This window comes from Onychostruthus taczanowskii, unplaced genomic scaffold, assembly GCF_017590055.1.
Source record: "Onychostruthus taczanowskii isolate IOZ18803 unplaced genomic scaffold, ASM1759005v1 scaffold28, whole genome shotgun sequence".
NCBI lineage: Eukaryota > Metazoa > Chordata > Aves > Passeriformes > Passeridae > Onychostruthus > Onychostruthus taczanowskii.
Genome location: NW_024500128.1, coordinates 4,571,186 through 4,591,603, shown reverse-complemented (window position 1 = coordinate 4,591,603; position 20,418 = coordinate 4,571,186). Strand labels below are relative to the sequence as shown.

At 43.9% G+C, this 20,418-nt stretch overlaps 1 protein-coding gene across 1 annotated transcript in view; it reads left to right on the top strand.

The window, feature by feature from the left end:
* TMC2 (transmembrane channel like 2) overlaps positions 1 to 19,950 on the top strand; it is a 32,640-nt gene extending 12,690 nt beyond the window's left edge. Inside the window, exons 9-20 of the mRNA XM_041407722.1 lie at positions 1,641 to 1,783; positions 3,231 to 3,378; positions 3,814 to 4,002; positions 5,466 to 5,645; positions 6,464 to 6,616; positions 7,945 to 8,073; positions 10,263 to 10,330; positions 10,782 to 11,021; positions 12,779 to 12,904; positions 17,262 to 17,340; positions 18,495 to 18,615; positions 19,697 to 19,950. Coding sequence (XP_041263656.1) covers positions 1,641 to 1,783; positions 3,231 to 3,378; positions 3,814 to 4,002; positions 5,466 to 5,645; positions 6,464 to 6,616; positions 7,945 to 8,073; positions 10,263 to 10,330; positions 10,782 to 11,021; positions 12,779 to 12,904; positions 17,262 to 17,340; positions 18,495 to 18,615; positions 19,697 to 19,950 — 1,830 coding nt within the window. The remainder of the gene's footprint in view (positions 1 to 1,640; positions 1,784 to 3,230; positions 3,379 to 3,813; positions 4,003 to 5,465; positions 5,646 to 6,463; positions 6,617 to 7,944; positions 8,074 to 10,262; positions 10,331 to 10,781; positions 11,022 to 12,778; positions 12,905 to 17,261; positions 17,341 to 18,494; positions 18,616 to 19,696) is intronic.
* The last annotated feature ends 468 nt before the right edge of the window (positions 19,951 to 20,418 follow it).

The following is a 20,418-nucleotide window of genomic DNA, read 5'->3' as shown; positions in this document are numbered from 1 at the left end:
TTGAAAATGAATAGAGGCTTATTCCAGCATGCTCCACAGGAGAGGTGCAGGGAGGGGAATATAAATCAGAGCAGGCATAAATGAAGAGTCAATACTGTTACCCTGAAAAATACCTTTCAGGAGAGAGGAGCTGGGAAATGTATGCTTTGGCAGGAAGGAGGTCACATCACAGATTTCTAGAGGAGTAGAAAGGAATAAATCTCACTTGGACACCAGACACCGTGTCGCACAAATGGAGTTTAAAGAGCATACTGGATGATGTGAGCAGAGAAACTCATTTTTCAGTCCTTGGCATCTGATGAATCAAGAAGACAAAGGTTTGGAATTACAGCTTGAGAAGCAAACTTCACTAGCACCTTCTAGGAACATTATCTCTTACAAGGCTTTCTTCCACCACACCTTCCCAGCAGACATTGTGTGAAACAGGCTACAAGCCCCAGCCACAGGCTTGCTGCACCAGTAGAAACACGCACAGAGTCGTCCTGGACTTGTGGCACAGCACTTTGTGCAGGGCAAAAATGCAGCTTCCACGGCACCTGGGGGTACCAAAGCTTTTTATTAGGTTAGGGATAAAATCTCAAGAGTTTTTGGGGGAGCATAATTTGATGGATCAAGTGAAGGTGGTCAAACGCTGGAAGAAAGGCCCAGAAAGGTTGTGGGGGCTCTGTCCATGGAGATTTTCAAAGCTCAGCTGGACATAGCTCTGAGCCACAACACTTTCTTTTGCAATTGTCTCTGCTTTGAGCGGGGGGCTTGGCTAGACAGCCTCCAGAAGCCCCTTCACATGTAAACCATTCAATGTCTCTAGACAAGATCCATTACTCAGGCTCTGATATGAGCTTCAAGTCCTGTTTTTCCTTTGATCAGAGGGGAGCTTGCCCAACTATCATGGTCAGACTGATTAAGTACACTTACCTTAGGAGCTGAAAGACAAGGGGCAAAAAATAGAGAAGTACAATGTGCAGTGATACACATTAACTTAGATGAGATATGACAGAAGACCAGGGAGAGATTGCTAACGTGGATTAGGTGATCTGCACACTCATTGAATGCCTAACAGATTGCACAGCAGAAAATAGATCTACTTGAGACAACATGGTTGATATTGTGTCTAAGCTCTGCTTTCCGCAGGAAAGTAATGCTTTGATTTCCCCCTTTAGTTATATTTGCTCTGCAGGTGGCAACCAGTAAAAGGAACTAAATCTGCAAGGCACTGAGCATCAGCTGCCTCCTACCTGAAAGGAAAAGTTTCATATCATGGTAGGAAGGCCCTTTGCTACTGCTGTTATACAAGATCTGAGTGTTTGATTACTGGCTTAGAGAAGCAGGTGGGCTGCAGCCACAAAGAGCAATAAGGACGTTTTTCTGGGAGGGATGAAACAGTGATGAATCAAAACCACATTTTAGTTTTAAGCCACGATCCTCTAACATGGTCTCCCTCATCTTACATATCTTAGGAAGACAAACTCTTGAGAATATGGCTCTCAAAGGTGCCAGGGCAGCAAACAGACAAAAATGAGACCCTAAAAATTTTCTAAGTTGATTTTGCTTGTTTTAAATCTTCAGTTTTCTCTAGAAACCCCTTCCTGCAGAGAAGAAGCTGCACAGCTTACACAGGATTTCTTTTGCTTTACCTGCAGGGCTACATCAAATACTCAGCGCTCTTTTATGGCTACTACAACAACCAGAGGACAATTGGCTGGTTGAAATACAGGCTGCCAATGGCATATTTCATGGTTGGGATCAGCGTATTTGGCTACAGCCTGATGGTTGTTATAAGATCGTAAGTGCAGCCGACATTGCAAAATCCACCCAGATGTGTCTCACAGCTGGGTTCCCCTCCATGAGCACCCAGATTTGGTCCAGCCTTGGCTGGATGGCTGGGGGAATGTGGGGAAAGGGGGCATGTGCCTGCTGTTTGCATGCATTTGGCCTCCCCATCCCTCACCCTGGCTCTGGTGGGCAGCGGGCACCTGGGCACTCCCCTGCCTCATCCATGTGCCCATGTGCACTATTTGAACCCTTCCTACTGCAGACATCTTCTTCCTTCTCCTCTCCTCCAGATCTCTTTAACCCTTCCTCCAACATTACTACAGGGCCACCGGACAGGTAGATTTTGTAAATGAAGGAGGATTTTACTTGCAGTAAATTTCAAAGGTTCCTTTTGCATGCTTTCATTGCAAAATAAACATTCCTGAAAGAAAACATGGGTCCCACACACAGTGCAAGGGTTGCAGAAAAGAGCTGAGTGCTACCAGACTGTGTTTGCTGAGTCCCTAAATGAACCAGTGGAGTTTAAAAGTGGCCACAGTTTCTGTGTCTCTTGTGCACTGTCCCCAGTCTCAGTGAGGCTCCCACAGCATCCTCAGGGCACTGAGGATGTAGCCAAAGCACTTGTCAGTGCTGTAATGGTTTATGCAAAGTTAAAAATAAAGAAATAAGCCCCTCTATCTTTGCCTGAAGGACATGCCATGAAAAGTTCTTCCTTTCTTTGGAAGAAAGGATAAGCCCACGGATTTGTATCACTTCCTGAAACAGGTCATATTGCTGCGCAGAAGAAAGAGCTACTTGAGCCTTTGGCTGGAGTGGGACATGGGGATTTGCTGTACAATTGCCATGAAATTGCAGCATCTGTTGTCTTGCCTTCCTTGAGGGACTAGTGCTAGGAACTCTAGGGGGACTTACAGAAGTATTTCAGGGATCAAATAATCCAGAGGAAACAGTAGAAGCCATATCTGCTCCTGTGCTGATTAACAAGAATAATCCTTTCTCTCTCCCTGCATGACTTCCTGCAAACTCTTTGGCTCCAGCATTGCGCAGCAAGGGAAGTCTCACTAAACCTTTGTGCTGCAGTGTCTTGGACGGGACACAGGGTTTTGACTAAATTTAACTAACTAAAGGTAGCCACAACCATATACCACAGCCTAGGACCCAGAAGCACTGTAAACAGACTTTCTTCAGGCACCAGCTGGACAAAGCAATCCTTAATCTCCTTGATCACCTATGCTAGTTTTTCTCTGTGTCACTATTTTTAATAGAAGGCATGCGTAGCCCTGCCAGTTGACTGTTCAGTCCTCCTTAGACCTAAAGTCCAGTGGCACGTTTTAGTCATTCCCAAGCCCCAAGAATGGTTGCCCCACTCCATCTTACCCAAGCTTTGCAAAGCTGAAGGACACGTGGTGCTCTGTGGAACACTGTCTGACCCTGTGACTGCTCACATACTTATGCAGGATGGCTCGCAATGCCAACGAAAGCACAGCAGATGGGGATGATGGCAACTTCATTTTCAGCTGGAAAATGTTCACCAGCTGGGACTACCTCATTGGCAACCCAGAGACAGCAGACAACAAGTTTGCATCCATCACCACCAGCTTCAAGGTAAACCTAACTGCGCTCTGCCTGTTCCTGGAGGTGCTGCCAGCACCTACCAATGGCAGAGATTTCAGGGGAAATCTGGATACCTACTCAGCATCTCTCCAAAGGAACAGGGCATGGTGCTGATCCATGGTAGCTCCAACTTCTGTGACCCACTTCCCTTAACTTCCCTTTTTTGGCCTTTAAAATAAATTTTATTAATTTAGAGTGCAGTTCCCCTGGGTTATCTCAGGCTCTTTGCCGTTTGATATCTTTCAGTCAAACCAGGATGCCTCTATGGAGCTTAGCTTGAATTTAACCAAAACTACCAAGTTGGATATAGCCAGAATAGCAGAAGATTGCATTTTGTAGGGTGAAAAACCTTGTGATGTCGCCTTATGCTTGGTGGTGCAAGATAACCATCCCAATTTCTTAAGCATCCCTCCTGGTTTTTTTCAGGAGTCTATTGTAGATGAGCAAGAAAGCAACAAGGATGAGAACATCCACCTGAGGAGGTTCCTGCGGGTTTTGGCCAATGTCCTCATCATATGCTGCTTGTGTGGGAGTGGCTACCTCATTTATTTTGTGGTGAAACGCTCCCAGACATTTTCCAAAATGCAAAACGTTGGGTGGTATGAAAGAAATGAGGTAAGGAAACTTTGTTTCCAGTTTTCTGCTGGGATAATTTGCTTTGGACATCAGCAAATTAATTGCCAGGTTGAGGACAGCATCCAAAGCAGGGGATGCCCTATCAGGGCCCAGGAGTCCCCTTCAGCACCTTTGCACTTGCTGTAGCTGCAATGCACATTGATCTCACTCAAAGTTCCTAGGGCAAATTAACAACTCCTGCAGAGAAGAGAAAATACTCTTATAATAAATCACTAGAAAAGTCAATGTCTTTTCAGCACTTCCAACACCAATTAATCAAGTTGCATCATAACACTTGCAAATTCTGTTGTACTAGAAAGCTCTCTGGGTGTTAGAAATGTCCATAATCAGACTTAACTCTAAAATCAAATCTTTGTCATCCACCTTGAATAATGAGAATAAAATTTTAGAACCTGCAAAAAAAATGTCAATTGTCAAAGTTTTCCTTTCTGATTTTGGAGTGAGAAGTTCAAATCTTTAAGCTCTTCACATACAGCAAAAAATATTTCAACCTATGGAAAGGTTTAATTTCAATGTCTACTACATTATCATGTATTTATATATCAAAGCCAAATTAAATTCAAAGCCATGCATTTTTGAAATTCCTTCAGAAAATTTTGGAAAGACAGCACTTGCTTACTAAATGCTTTGATTTATCACTGTAGATTTTTTCCAAAGAAAAAAATCTTATTAAAAAAACTTTAATGTCTGACCCTTTCCTGGTGATAATGTGAGATTTGAATAAATATAGTGCTGGGTACTGCTACTTCTGGAAAGAAAAGCACAAAAAGCAGACTGCCTGCACCTGTACAGATGCAGACCATGGGCCTGAAGGACTATAAAAAAATTTAAAGCCTTTAAGTCATGCCTGAGCTAACCTTTACTGGCCAATGACCTCGTTGACTGCAGTACAACTTAGTATCTGGCATGATAAAGAGGAGCAAAGATACCCCTGGGACACATTTTCTTGAGCTGCAAAACTGAGATCTTGACGTGCTTCTGTTTAAGTCTGTAAATGCCTTCTGCAAAAGCAAAGGTGCTGAATGTGGAAAATAAACATTAGCATTGGCTAATTATCGTTATGCACACAAGCCAAGCCTTGTGCTTCCTCTGAAACTAAAATAAGAACCTTGGAGCTGATGCAAGCAATACTGCAAGGTACTTGAGGAACCTAAATATTCATGAGTCTGGACTGACAGGGAGCAAATTCTTTGGAGCTCATCCCTTTGAGATAAGAGCAAAAATGCTCCTGCAAGAGCAAGTCGTGCAACCCGGCCCTGAAGTCTGACGACGCTGTGCTGCTGCACGCTAAGCAAAGCCAGAAGCTGAGTTTGCTTTGACTCCCTCCCCTTCATAAATCCTTCAGAAATATCCAACCAGTTGCCGGCAGCTCCCACTCTGCTCAAAGTAAGATAGTCACTGTTGTTACTATTAGCAGTTATCTCATTTTCCTCATGTGGCAGGTTGAAATTGTGATGTCCTTGCTGGGCATGTTTTGCCCTCCTCTGTTTGAAACCATCGCTGCACTAGAAAATTACCATCCCCGCATTGGGCTGAAGTGGCAGCTGGGCCGGATCTTCGCGCTCTTCCTGGGGAACCTCTACACATTTCTGTTGGCCTTGATGGATGATGTCAACGAAAAAGTAAGAGCCGAGCCAAAAAGCCACGGTCAAATAGCATTTCCCAGAGTTGAGGGTGCACATACCCTGTCCCCACAGCCAGCAGGGACAATCATCCCTTTTGCAGCAGGTGCTTGCTCTGTCCCCAATCCTCTTGAGCAGTGCCCCAGGGAGACTCACCAAGCTGAGTCTCTGGCTTCTCTTTACAGCGCTGAAAAGAGCATAGTTGTTGTCTTCCTATAATCACCGCATGTTAGGGTAATTCTATTTTTTTTCTCCATCTGACACTGTTTGCAATTTCTATTACTGCAGACCCTGAGGATACATTTTATAATCCTCTAGCCCTGCCTCCCCTCTTTAACATTATCCTGGTAGCGTGTTGTGGGCAGATAACTGCAGGAAAGGATAAACGTCTAACTTATCCACAGAAAAAATTACTCTGTTTTAAACTGAGAAGAATTAGAAGAACCAGGGCTGTTTGCTCAGCCCTGAAAAATTATGAATAATGCAAAGGAGAAGGACTGGGTGAAGGCATACAGGAGTTTGAAGGAGGTCTGACTCCACCGTGTGCAGGGAGCATGCTGCTTGCTCCCCAAAAACTCGTGGAGCCTTGACCCACTCCCAGCTGCTGCTCCCCTGCTCCGGGCAAAAGAGGAGTTTCTGTGCTATTGCACAGAACTGTAACTCCATTGTGAACAGATGTTTATACAAGGGGTGCTAACTGCTAAGGAGAAGGGAGGAACTCAAAGCCTCTGATTTCTTCAAACACCTCCACGTTTTCTCTTTTCTGATGGTTTTTTCTGGGGGGGTGTGGGGGGTGTGGGTGTGTCTGTCCATTGCAGCTGTCAGAAGAGGATGCGGTAAAAAACATCACTCACTGGACACTGCTTGGTCACCAAAACTCGTCTGCAGGGAATGGCAGCACTGTCACCCCACCTCCCCTTGACCCTGCAGACGTGCCCAGGGGACCCTGCTGGGAGACGACTGTCGGCATCGTAAGAAATCCATTGTGTAGCAAGTCTCTATGTTGGTTTGGGATGGTCCATTTACATTTTTCCTACTGATGCCTTTAACATTTCCAGGCTTGAAGTTTTCCTCACAAACAGCAGCTTTTTCCCCCACTCTCATACAGTGTCACCAAGGCAATACATGCCCTTGGCCATGGTTCTCAAGCCATGATGGTGAAATCCTCAGCTGGAAGCAGCCAGGGCATGCACAGCTCTGAAGCACTGGCTGTGAAGAGCACAAAAAGCCAGGCAGTCTGCAGCCACACCTGCACCACGTTCTTTTTCAGATCATGACTGTGCCTTTGAAGCAAACCTCTCTTCTCCATTTATTGTTGCACTTGTTCCAGAGAAGCTTTGGTGCAGGTGCAAAATCCAACCAGAAGACATGCCTCAGGGAACTCCTGACATGTCCCAATCCATAATGCAGCATGAAGCCATGGGATGAAAGCAGAATTAGGCAAAAGTAACCTCCTTCAAAGGCAGGCAAGGTGGCCTTCAAGTCCTCAGTTTCACCACACAAATCCACCCTGCTTTATTTGTCTTGCACCAAGAAGGTCTGCAGCTAGACTATGCACAACTTAAAAAGTAAAATAAATGGTTTACAGCTGACAGAGGTAGTTAGGGCTTGCCAGACTGCAAGGCTATACATACCTATGCACACTCAAGGCATCTTCAATAGCCAAGTGGTTCTCAGTCATGTGGGAAAAAAACAGCCACTATCACCCCTCAGAAGAAGCTGATCTTTGTTTTTCCCCCCTCAAACTTTAAAAACCTTTCTTGTAAGTATATTTCCTTTTGAATCCTTGGGCCACCAGCGATTTCCACCCTGTGAGTCTTCCTTCTGCCTGCAATTTTATTGTCCTTGTATTTTCATCTCCTTTCTCTACACTTTCTCTACACTTAGACACAGCTCTTGTTTACAACTGAACAATTTTCTGAGGAGTCCACATAAAAGTTTCGTGGCTGAGCCATACCAGAGCTATGTACAATCAAAACAACTGTACATTTTACACCAGCACTACTGCAGCATTAGCATTCTGCTCCCACTTTCTGTGCTGCCACAGCATGCAGTGTAGTCAATAATGCCAGCAGCAGCTATCAGGTCTAGCAGCTATAACAGAGCTCGTAGCTCCCAAGCACAGAGGTAAAGCTTAGGTACTGCACAGTTTGAAAACAGGCATGGAGTTTGCTCATGGCATGCTTTTCTGAAGATTACTGTCATATAAAGACAAATAGCTTAATAAAAAAATACAGTCCTGAATGCATTACTGAAATTATAGGAGTTAAATGGGTTTTTTCCTTCTTTTAAATTGCAGGAGTTTGTGAGGCTCACTGTGTCTGATATCCTGGTGACCTACATAACCATTCTGGTGGGAGATTTCATCCGAGCTTGCTTTGTCAGATTTGTGAATTACTGCTGGTGCTGGGACCTAGAGGCTGGATTTGTAAGTATCTTATAGCCCAGTCAGTATCTTATAGCCAAGAAGATAAAAGTACTTTAAGGCCATTTGGTCAAACAATACAAATGAATTTGTTTTGAATGCTTCCAGTGGCTAGTCTTGCTGGATAATTGGTATCCATATTCTGCATAATTTTTCTGGGTCAGTCAGCTCCATCCCAGTAAGAACTCCACAAAAATGCAGTTCTCCTCCCCATCTCAGAACTTTAAAACATGAAACTGTCTTTAAAAAGAAATAATCCAGTATTCATTCAGTTGCTACAACCCCAAAACCTTGGGCCCTTCTATATCCCCTTTCAAAGCCCCAGACCTTCCTGTTCATTGGCCACCTTGCAGGCAGGAACCTGCTGTTCTCACAGCAGTGTCTCCTGATTGATCCTGGAAGCTGCTGTTTCTTCTCCTGCAGTGGAACAAGGAGCATTTCCTTCCCCCATCATGTGTGTGTAACACACAACAACACTGGACTCTGGTATTCATAAAGGCTGTATTACCAAAGCAGTCAGTACTGGAGCTGCACAAAACACCAAATAAAATAATGGAGGGATGGAGGGAAGTCCATGGATTCACATGAGAGGAAACAAAACCAGATGGATTCAGAGAGGAAAATACCTTGCAAGATTACAAGCAGATCAGGGCACCCACTGCCCAGCTGTCATAGTGGGAGGGTTCCCAGGAGTCATTTGGAGAAGAGCAAAAAGGAGGGCTTTGGTCAAGGAAGAGCAGGCAGGGCACAACAGGCATTTTGCTGCTTGTGGAGATCTTTGTTTCTTCTGAGGGAGGCAGAGGACGTTTCCCAGGGTGGCATAGGAAGGTTCCCCCAGCAGCCAAGCAGCATGAAATTACTCCCATTGCTTGTGCAAAGATGGTTTGCTGACAGCCAACTAGCCCAGCCTAGCCAGGGACACCAGCACAATTTTGTATGTGTTTTTCTAATGCAGATAATGTATAATCTTCTTCTTTAACCCAGCCTTCTCATCTAGGAATACTCAAGGCAGAGGACAGCAGATGCTGAAAGTTGTCTTTATTTTCATGCAAAAAAAGAAGCCAATATTAACTTCTAGCTAAAGATTTAAAATTGAAATGGACCAGAATTTAAAAAAAAAAAAGAAAAAAAAAAAGAAAACAGTGTTTACAGGCATCCCTCCCCAAAGCTATGAGCAGTCAGCAAAGCAAGACTGTGACTAGACTCCCCTTGAGTTTTCATCATAAAGCACAAACATCTTCAACTTTATGAACTGCTGACAGTATTAAGTAAATGCAAATAGCATAAAAACCAGACATACTACATAGGATGTTCCAAAGATATAAGAGCATCACTTACCATTTCTTAGAATTCTGTTTTCTGCATTGCAGTTAAAAAAATATAGGTTTTTTTCAAGAAAACATAACATGAAAATCTTTACATAAAGTTTCATCTGCCAAAAATCACCTAAGTTTTGTGCACACAAAAGTAGATATACATATATAAGAAATAGCTTCATCATAGGCAAATCTAACAAAACAATAATTTATAAAGCAACAAATACTGCCAGTAGATCAGATCAGCCTGTTCTGGACCTGCCACCATTAGCACCCACATCAGATGGGGTCCTAATGGTGGCATTACACATCAGATAGGTAAAATACTGCTTTATATGGAGCAATACATCAGCTAGCACAGAGTAAAATGTCACCTAATACCCATCAGGTCATATATTCCCTTGTATTTCTCTCCCTTTGCCCTGTGTTTCTGTTCTGCAGCAGCTTGGATCCAGGGACACAGACATAACCCAGCATAGCATTTGCCTTCCAGCTCATAATTATCACTGCTTCAAGAGTCAATATTTTACCAGGGCTGAACTGTAAGTCCACAGCCAGGCACCAGCTGGAGTTTAAATGTGGTCCTGTGCCATGCTCACAGCTGGTGTCATATTAGCAGGGAGAGAGAAACACAGAGCAGCTCTAAGCACCTCCATATATCTTGCCAGTTTTCAGGAAGCCAAGAGAGAAAAGAAGAAGCAGTAGCTCCAGTTCTGCTTTCCCCACACTGCTGCTGCTCGTTCAAGCAGTGTGCAGGCAGCAGGAGCCCTCCCAGGAAGCCCTGCTTGCCAGCTTTAAATAAGCATCTTGCACCCAGCAGAAAACAATAACAGGTACCTGTAGCAACAGCACACTTTCCTTTCTTTCCCCACATAGCCGTCCTATGCAGAGTTTGACATTAGCGGCAACGTTTTGGGTTTGGTTTTCAACCAGGGAATGATCTGGTAAGATATTTATTTTTTTTTATATTTCATGTTATTTAGAAAACCTGTTAGTGGAGCTAGAAAGTGTCCAAGCCAACTAGATAAACCTTTGGATTCTGCTTTTCTAACTAATTGGCTTTCTGAGTTTAACTATAAAAGCATGTCTCTCTCCTCTGGTTACATTCACCTAACATTTTCCAAGCCAACTCCAAGAAATTTTTGTCACAAAGTGAAAAACTTTCTTTGCAAACCCTGAGCAGTCTGAGGCCTTGCTGGTCCTCAGTGAGGGGGACCACACCATAACCTGTGGGTGCAGGTGGCTTCCACTCTGGGAACACAGGGATATCAGCCCGCTCAGCCTTTCTTTGTGAACAGACTTGTCACCACACAAACACCTCTTTTCTGTTCTTGAAAAGAGTAAACCTTCCAGTCTGTCAAAAAAATAGCTCCTGTCCTTCTCTTTCCTTTTCAGGATGGGATCCTTTTACGCACCAGGGCTCGTGGGTATAAACGTGCTGCGCTTATTAACCTCCATGTATTTTCAGTGCTGGGCTGTTATGAGTAGCAATGTCCCTCATGCAAGAGTCTTCAAAGCATCCAAGTCTAACAATTTTTACATGGGATTGCTGCTGCTGATCCTCTTCCTCAGCCTCCTGCCTGTGGCTTACACCATTATGTCCCTGCCTCCCTCCTTTGACTGTGGACCTTTCAGGTACTACCAAAACACCAAAAAGGATATTTTTGTTCTCTAGTACATGGGAACAAAATTTTTATTTTGTTTTGAAAGCAAAATTTTCATAATTTGATGAGGTTACAAGGACTGGACTCTAGCAGAGATGGTGAATTGTTTAAATACTTAGCAATGTGAGGCAAAGGGTCATGTCCAGCTATGGGGTGTAAACAGTCAGCTGGGAGCACTGAACCTGCTCCTGTCCTCTGCTACATGATTCCCAGTGTTTTTCCAACACACACTGAAGAAAGCACCAGAAAACAGCAGAGGTGGGACAGCAAGGTACAGCCCCCAGAAAAAAACAAACAAACAAAAAAAAAAAAAAAAAACAAAAAAAACCCCCCAAAAAACCCCAACCCAACTGGAGTATTCTAAAGGCTCTTTGGAACATTGGGGAAACAAAACGTGTCCAAAGGATGTATTTTACATGTTGACTTTAGCTGGCAAATAGCAGGAAATGGATAGGGGTGAGCCTGTAAAATTGCTGCCTTTTTTTTTTTCCTTCTTCTTTGGTGTTTGGGTTTTTTTAAAACATTGTGGGGCTCTTTTTTTTTAATTAGGACAGAATCAGCACTGGACAAAGCATTCAGTGGACTGGATTAACATGCCAATAAAGTCTAATTTGATTGAATAACGCCATTTCCTGGGCCTGATGAATCTGACTCAGCAAGGAGCCAGCTTGGAACAAATTGTTCTTGTAGATGTTTTAGGTTGTGTGCTTGCTGACGGAGAATGACATCAGAAAGCTAAAAAACTCAGGGGAAAGGCAAGAGACCAAAATACCCTCAGTTCTCTAACAAGGACAGGTGTCAACGAGTAATGTCAGAAGATCTGACAAGTAACTTGTTGCACGCACACTATCATTTGGAGATGACTAATCTGCAATGTGAAAGAGCTATTTCAATTCCCAATCAACCCTTCAAAAGCCACTCAGCCTGATTCAGACCCTTGGCAGCTCAACTGAAAGCTCAGCTCTCCTGAGCTCCTGGCAGTTGAGGAGGTTGGGATACTGTTTATCCAAGTATTCTTTATTGACTCTCATCATCAAGACAGGGCCCAACACCCTCCTGACGTGAATCCTGCAAGCTCCCAAGAGGCACCAAGCCTAAATGGGAGGAATAACCCTGACAGAGTTGAGTTTCCAGACCCAAAGATTCTGGGGAGAGAAGAAGGTCAGTTACATAATCCAGCCCTTTACAGATTTGTTCTTTCATACAGAATACTCTCATCTGCTTTATCAATCCCGTTTGAAATTACTCTTTCAGAGTCTCCTATTAAGCAATAATCACAGCTTGCTATTTTTGTCATTACTTAGCTGCTCTTCAAGTTGGCTCATTATTTCAGAAAGCTGGAATTTGCATATGGAAAGTCATCTCCACCATGAAAAGGCCATACTTAACAAGATATTCATCAGAAATATATGGTTACTGCAGTCTGCAGGGTTTTATCTCTTTCAGAAGGGTAAATAGTCAGGACTCATAAAGGAGTCAAGCGTGGAAATAAACACGTTGACTCCAGGAGCAAAGATTAATTGTATAGTCAGTGAGGGGAGAGAGTGAGGGAATGAATGAACCAATAGGTAATTTCAAATAAAGGCTTTTTAAACTCCTTTGTGGCCTTCAGCAAGCTGATGCTCATTGAAAGACAGGTGAAGCATGCTGCTTAGCACCATGAGACTATGGGCACTTTGTTCCTCCAGAAGATATCTACACTCCTTAACTGGCTGTTTGTCTTCCCAGTGGAAAGAAAAGGATGTATGATGTCATTCAAGAGACCATCGAGCTCGATTTTCCACTTTTTGTTGCCAAGATCTTCAGCTATGTGGCAAATCCAGGACTGATCATACCTGCAATTCTGCTCATGGTGTAAGTTCTCCTTGCAATATGTCATGCCTGGCTTGGGGGAGAAGGTTGGAAAAAAAATTCTGGTATATTAGTCAGGTCTACAGGTCTACATGTTCTGCTGAGATAACAGCGTGGATTAGAGCAGACACATGCTCTCTACCCCCTTACCTTTGCCTAACCCAATTTCCCAAAACTTAATTACCTGACCCAATTAAACACAATTTTGTGGATGAGATACATTGCTGACAGAGGCCTTGTAGATATCTAAGCTGTCACAGCTTCCATACGAAAAATTTTCTGTAGCCAGCAGGAAATAAATGGACATTCTCAGCCTGGTGCCTTTTGGAGAAGCAATTTCTGTCACAGCTGGTGGTATTTAGAGCACAGCCAAGACAGGGCATACAAAAATTTCATGTTCCAAAAATATGAAGAGTTTTGAGCTTTGTTTGGGTTTGGGGGGTTTTAAATTTTCATTTTCCAAATAATACATCTGGTATTTGTTTTAGTGCCGTTTGATCATTTCAGCTTTGAAATCAAACTTAAATCCCCAGCACCTTCAGCAGTAGTAGGATTAGTTCTCCTTTTATTTGAGAATATATTTTTGGCACCATTCTTGAGGCTTTACAAAGCTATCAAAATGAGCAGGAGGGCTGTGGCCAAACTCTGTAGGCAGTTCTGAGCACTTCAGACTAATCAATGGGAGATGGGGAGAGAGCTGGGGAGCCTGTTACATACAGAGATTGCTGTTCTGACTCTTTCTGGGACATCCACACACATTGGAGATGAGCCTCTGGGCTTGTCCAGCACAGTTGCCCTTGGGCACTGTGGTGCTTCATCCTGCATAGCTACACTGAAGGTAATGCCATTAAATTATATCAAATACAAGTTCCATACAAAGTTTCTTAAACAAACAACCTGAGAAAAATCCCAATTAAACTGAAAATGGCACGTCACCCTTCTACCTCCCTCAAACTACTTGCTCATTTTAACATGAAAAGGATGATCAGACACTGTAAGTTGCACAGGCTGACCTGTACAGTCCAGATCAGGTCTGTGCAGGAGACAAGAATCCCACACCACATCCCTAGCATGGCCAAGCATATTACTGAATTAGAAACCCTGTGGGCTTCACAACAGTGACATGCTATTGCAAACACAAAATGAAGACTGCAGAACACCCTAAATGGGCCATCTTAATGAAAGGGCTGCAGGCCTGGTTTCTGAGGCTTTGATGCAACTCTCAAAAAAGCTGATGGGAGAGAGTAATACCTTTGAAAATAATGTTGTTTTTTTTTTCCAGTGACAATCTTCTGCCCTTTCCTCCACTGGCAGCTGGGAAAAGTAATAGCATAAATTCTGTTTATTTGTTGAAGAGACAGCTTTTATCACACCTTCCCAGTGCTGGTTATTCCCACACCCCACCTTTACCATCAGTCCAACTCTCGTTGAGGCACAGTTTTGTCCCTGCCCTGACTCCCCTCTGAGAACTGAGAGATACCTTATGTCCATTTTACCTAAAACATCCTCACCTTCCACCCAGATAGACTGCCTGTATGTATTACATACTTGTGATTTCCAGCTGTTCAGCTCCCAAGAGGGTCACAGCCCTAAAGAACTGGCTTCCCCCATGGTGCCTGGAGCAGTCAGACCTACGGGCCCTTGGCAGTAGCTCTCACATGCCCTGAGAGCATCGGGTGCCTTGCAGAGGCACTGCTTGTTGTCTACATGTTCACTTTGCCTGCAATAATCCCAGACAAAATCATAGTGAACACACAAGGTTGTTTCTAAAGGCTTTGGCCCTTTTCTCTCCTCCTTTTCAGGCAAGTTCCCAGTTTCCTGCCTTGTCTCTGAAAATCTTCAACTTCTGCTGTGGTGCTGACAGGCAGACGGGGTTAAGCTGGAGCTAGTCCATGTGATGAACCCCATCCAGTTTTCCAAGAGACTGAAACCAGGGAAAAGCAAAAGCTTCATTTAGTCCTGATAAGCATGGAGCCAGAAGCTCTCAAAGCAGCAGGCAAGGCAACCTGCAATCCAGCCTAACTAAAAATAGCCTCTACAAAGAGCAACAGGTGGATCATAAATGGACGGTCTGTTGATTTTGATTGCAGTCTCTCAAAAAAAGTGTTTTCCACTTACTATGGACTGAATTAAGTAATTTTCTCTAGTCATGACAACCCCTTCTCTTTTATCCAGGTGCAATCCAAAAGGCATCTTCTATTTATTTCGGTTCTTAGCTCCTGGTTCCAAACAATGATGCAGTTCAGTGAGTGACATGGGTGTCAAGCTTACTGTCCTGCTTTTAGCTGCCCAAGGACAAGGGAAATAGGAAATACAGAGAAAGAAGAATGAAAGATATTGTGCCCATGGGCACATAACCTACTCCCACTCAGGCTGAGAGTAGAATTTCAAGCTGTGGCCTGCAGAGCTTCCTGGCAGAAGATAGAAGCATTTTACTGTACCAATAAGGGGGAAATATTAAAATTCCTCTGCAAGCCAGAAAAGGACAGTGACCTACACTCTCCCCAGAACTGGGGAAGCAATATATCAGAGAAGAGGGGTGCCAGGGTGTCATGGTTTAAACCCACATGGAAATTAGGCACTACCTAGCTACTTGCTCAACCTCTTCTCTCTCTCCAATCCTGGTGGAATGAGGAGGAGAATCAAAGAAAAACTTGTAGATTGAGATAAAAGCAATTCAATAATCAAAAGCAAAGTAAAATATAGTAACAATGGCAAATGATAATAATAATAAAAAGGGAAAAATAAGTGACACACAATACAGTCACTCATTGACTGATCTCAGACCCCTCTTCCCAAAACCAGATTGGTCTCTGTTAAAGGTAACCCCCGCTACTTATACACCAGGCATGACATTCTATGGTGTGGAATATCCCTTTGGTCAGTTCAGGTCACATGTCCCTCCCAATTTCTTTTGTGTACCTCCTCACTGACAGAGCTGGAGACAAAAACAAAGGTCTTTGCTCAACTTAGGATAAACAAGAATTAGCAAAATGAAAATATCAGTGTGTTATCAACACCATTCTTATTCACAGCCCTGATTACAAAGTAGTATTTTCTAGACAATGAGCTTAAACATAGAAGAAATAAAACTATCACACCTTTACAGAAGAATAAAAAGAAAAAACAATTTCCAAGAGGATTTGCAGGACAGAGAGCCCAGATCACCAAGACTGAGTTTTGGGTTAATGTTAGGCAAAAGGAAGCAAATGTGTTTTGTCTAAACAGACCCCTGTAAAAAGCCTCAAGAAATCCTAAGCACCACTTCCTGGTCTTCCATCTGGAAACCCACATGCCAGTACATGGTGCCTTGCTGGGCTTATGGTTCGGCACTCAGTTTATGAAATCCTCGAGTCTAGTTTGAGGATGATGAACCTGGGCTGCAGCAACACACACAAGTTATGAGCTGTGAGGAAACCATTTTTCTTTTCCTATCTTTGTTTTCCTTCTATAAGAGAATTTTATACTTTATTTAAAAAAAAAAAAAAACCCAAACAACTATAGCAGTGAACTGAACTGCTCGTACTTTCCTGAAAATGGCTTGGAGCCACTGACCAGACGATGGTTATAATTTAGAAAAACAAAGACACTCCACAAAAGCAGGAGGGGACATTGTTTTACTACCAAAATATTACTGGCTGGTGAGTGTCAGAGGTGGCGAGACAGACCCAGATGCCTGGGCATGTTTTAAAGCACAGCCTCCCTGTGTGCCAGAGGCTGGCAGCCAGCATGCCCTCTCCCATCCCCACTCGCCTCTCAGTTCCCTCCAGCTTGGCTCAGTATTCCCCTGGCTTTGGCATGCCCATTTTGGAGAAGAGAGGATCAAAACAAAAGCCCGTGGCTCTGTTCCAACCTGGCTTCTGCTTGCCCTCAAGGGCCCCATCCAGGGATACAGGATGGTCCTGGAAAAGGGGGGAAGGGTACTGTTCCTTGAGCACTGCTTTTCAGGAGAGGTGTCAAGGCCCTATTCCACCACTATTTCCCTGGTTTCCCAGTTTTTCTTAAGGTCCCTATGTTACCTGGTGGCAGTTCCATCTCAAGGCTGGTGCCTGGCTTCCCCAACGTTGGTGCAAAGGAAGCAGAGACAGCCCCTGGCCAACCAAGGTGGAGGCATGAGGGCAGGCTGGTCATTTTTCTTCTGTTTGAGGAGAACTGAGCTTTAGATGGGCTTAGCCTGTCTTGGCTAACCATGCCACAGGCAGCCCAATTTTTTCCTAAACCTTCAGCTTCTAAAAGAAGTTTGGAGACAGCTGGTGGGAAAATTAGGAATTAGAAGGTAGGCAAAAAATCACATGTTCCTTCCTTGTGAAACATTCTTTCCCCTGATCCTATCACTACAGCAACATGTTTTCTTTTCTAGCCTCACCATCTATTACCTGAATGCTGTTTCTAAAGCATATCAGCGCGCCAACGCAGAGCTGAAGAAGAAAATGCAAATGGTAGGTACTGATCTGGCAAAACCACCTTTGAAATACCATGCACTTAAATTTTGATACGTAGCATATGCTTTAAATCACTCTTCACTTTGGTGACACAAGAAGATGACCTATTTTATGCTTGTTCAGTCCACTCTGATGGCATCTAATGTCTAGCTGTGCAGAGTGATCACATCCCATAATAGCCTGCTATTTCTTATATCAGAACTACAGTTGGCTTTCCCATAAACTGTGGTTTACATCTACGAGAGTAAGTTACCTCAAAGTTCAGACAATGCTTTGGTGTCTGAGATTTCCCAGGAACAATGATAAGCCCACAGAAACCACAGCCATTTCACTGGCACAGGACAGGATCCAAGCCAAGGAAGCAGTGCCACATAAAGCAAAACATCACATGAAGCAAAGACTGGTGCAACATTAAAAGTGAGGATGTGAGCACTGAGAAATGGGACTCCATAAATTACATTCAAACGCTCAAATACAGAATTAATCACTTGGCTTAAAGGAAGTGTCTTGGTGCAAAGGGCACCCTCGAGTACTGCAGGAGGTGAACCTGTGCTACAGCACGCTCACATTTTGGGGCACTCTATTTCACGCTGCACAGCCTGGCTGGGATCAGGGCTAAAGGGATTACAAGGCAGGACTCAGCCCTGTCCAAAAGTACAGATTCCCTCTACTATCCAGAAGAAAGCCCTTTTGCAGCCCTAAATGTATGCAAGTAAAGCCAAAGCCAGCCCTACAGCCCACCCCTGTGCTGCTGTACCCTCTTCCTCTGGCATTTATCCCTGATGCCCTCTCTCACAAGAGGCTCTCATTTAAAACTAACCAATACATCAGAGAGGGCAGATTGGTAGCTGTAGGAACACAGAGACAGCCTAAACCATGGACCATGAACACACACAGACATAAACCATGTTATCAGCAAGTGCTTTGCCCTAACAGAAGCAGAGACACTGTTTTCCAGTCCTGCCTGGGTTGTACTTTCTTTCCTGGAAACACCTGACCACTGGACCAGGATTCAGCACCTTAAACTTGGCAAAGAGATTCATTCATACCAACAAACACTTAGCCAGGCAAACACAATACAAGGCCACCATTTCCCTGTAGGTTACACCTGCAGTTTTTTACTAAACCCAATGCTTTTTTTATTGATGCAGCAACGAGAAGAGGAGAAAAACAAGAGAAACAACAAAGCCAGTACCAACCCAGTGCTGGAAGATCTGGAGGATTTACTTACACCAAGTACGAAGACTGAAAGCCCCCCCAAACAAGCAGAAGGTAAAAATTAATTCAACCTCCCCTTAACACTTCTGAAAGGGCTCATTTGGCTACCAAAGTGACTGGTAGGATTGAGCAACTGGAGGGACACACCTTAGTAAGGGATTGGATAAGTATAATTAGCACAGATTTTGTCCTATTGCAGAAGTCCACCTGCCAATGGACACTCAGGAAGGGCACATTTTTAGACTGGATGATATCTCACACAGGCTTGTCATAGTGGGAAATGTAACCCAGAATTATGATTCACATCTCAACTATTAACCATGCTGGTCATGAAACCAGCAATTTATTCTGGGAACAGTGTTTAAACTCAGTGTTGTTTCAGGGCTGGTGAGTTGAGTCAGACTTTTTCTTCCCGAGTCGAGCTTTTCATTGGAAAATTCATCATGAATGAGGCAGAAACTTTTCACAGGATTGGTTTAAGTCTTAGGGTAAATAAATAAATGCTCTAAGATCTGCTGTTGGGTTCCATGGGCAGAAAGAACCAGGAGGAGGCATTATAACCAGGATTGGGTTATTTTCAAAGAAAATGGATCCTCCAGGCTCAATCTCAACCAGCCACTTCCTGAATGTCAGAGCCTTCAGCTATCACTTGTGAAAATCACCTGAAATATTTTGATTTTATCCTGGTACAGGTGCCACCATAACCCCCTTGAATTTGTTGAGCTGAGACAAACTGGGAGGTTCAGAGCAACCCAGTACAGATCCCCCTCCAAAGCAGACTCAAGGCATTCATTTAAATAGAAATAGTGCTGGCAGTGTTTTGAATGCTCTGAAAATAAAGACTAAAATCAGGAATTGCCCACCACCACCCCATGCCTAGATGTGTACCACTATGGCTGGTAGGATTATCATGTCTTATCAATACATCTGTAAGAACCTGGAAAGAGGGGCTGGGCAGCAAAGACAGTTGAGTTGTGGGGGGAACATTCTTATTCCTGGTTCTTTCACTGAGATGCTCAAAAACAAATCCCCAGACACTCTGGTTATTGCACAGAGAAGAAACAGCAGCCACTGGGGAGAGGACAAAAGGCAATGCTTGCTACAAAGAAAATAACACTCATAATCTTTGCTCTAGACAGGAAGATAGAGTCTCTGAATGGATCCAGCCCTGCCAGGAAACCAGGCAGAGGAGAAGTCCTGGCTGGCAGCCCCATGTCCAGTGGAAGGGGAGCAGCATTCACCCCTCCATCACAAGTGTTTGTGACACAGCCACGGACACTGGGCATTCGGGCACCCTACCCTGGCCAGCCCAGGCCATGGGGGCAGCCCCTGGGACCAGTCCCTGGAAGAGGGAGAGGGCAGCCATGGTACCCACGGGCTGCTCGATGACCTCAGCAAAGCTCCTCCTGTGCTGCATGAACTGTTGTAGTTTTGGTAGGAAATGATTCCTGCATGCTGGACATCCACTCGTGGTGCTCTGTATCCATCCAACACTCTCTAATACAGATTTGTTTAGACACTTAGTAGTACTTCTGAGTTGTAACCCCCAAGGGCTGCGCTGATTTTTATCCCAAGGGAAATGCAAGGCAGTCAGAACAAAAATCAGCTGTGACATTGCTGAAATGCTTCACACAGGATGCAGCAGCCCTGTGGCCACTAACTTGCTGTGGAGCAAGTGCTTGCCAGCACTTCCAAAGCACTTCTTTAATTAATAAAAGTGGTGTGACTTTACCTGTCATTTAAACAGAGGTTTGTTGTGGGATTTTTTCTGTTGTTCCTCTGCCTGAAGAATTTAGTATTCTTATAAAAAATTGAGTGTCCCTGCTCAGCCACAAGGCAGCTGCTACTAGGAGTAGA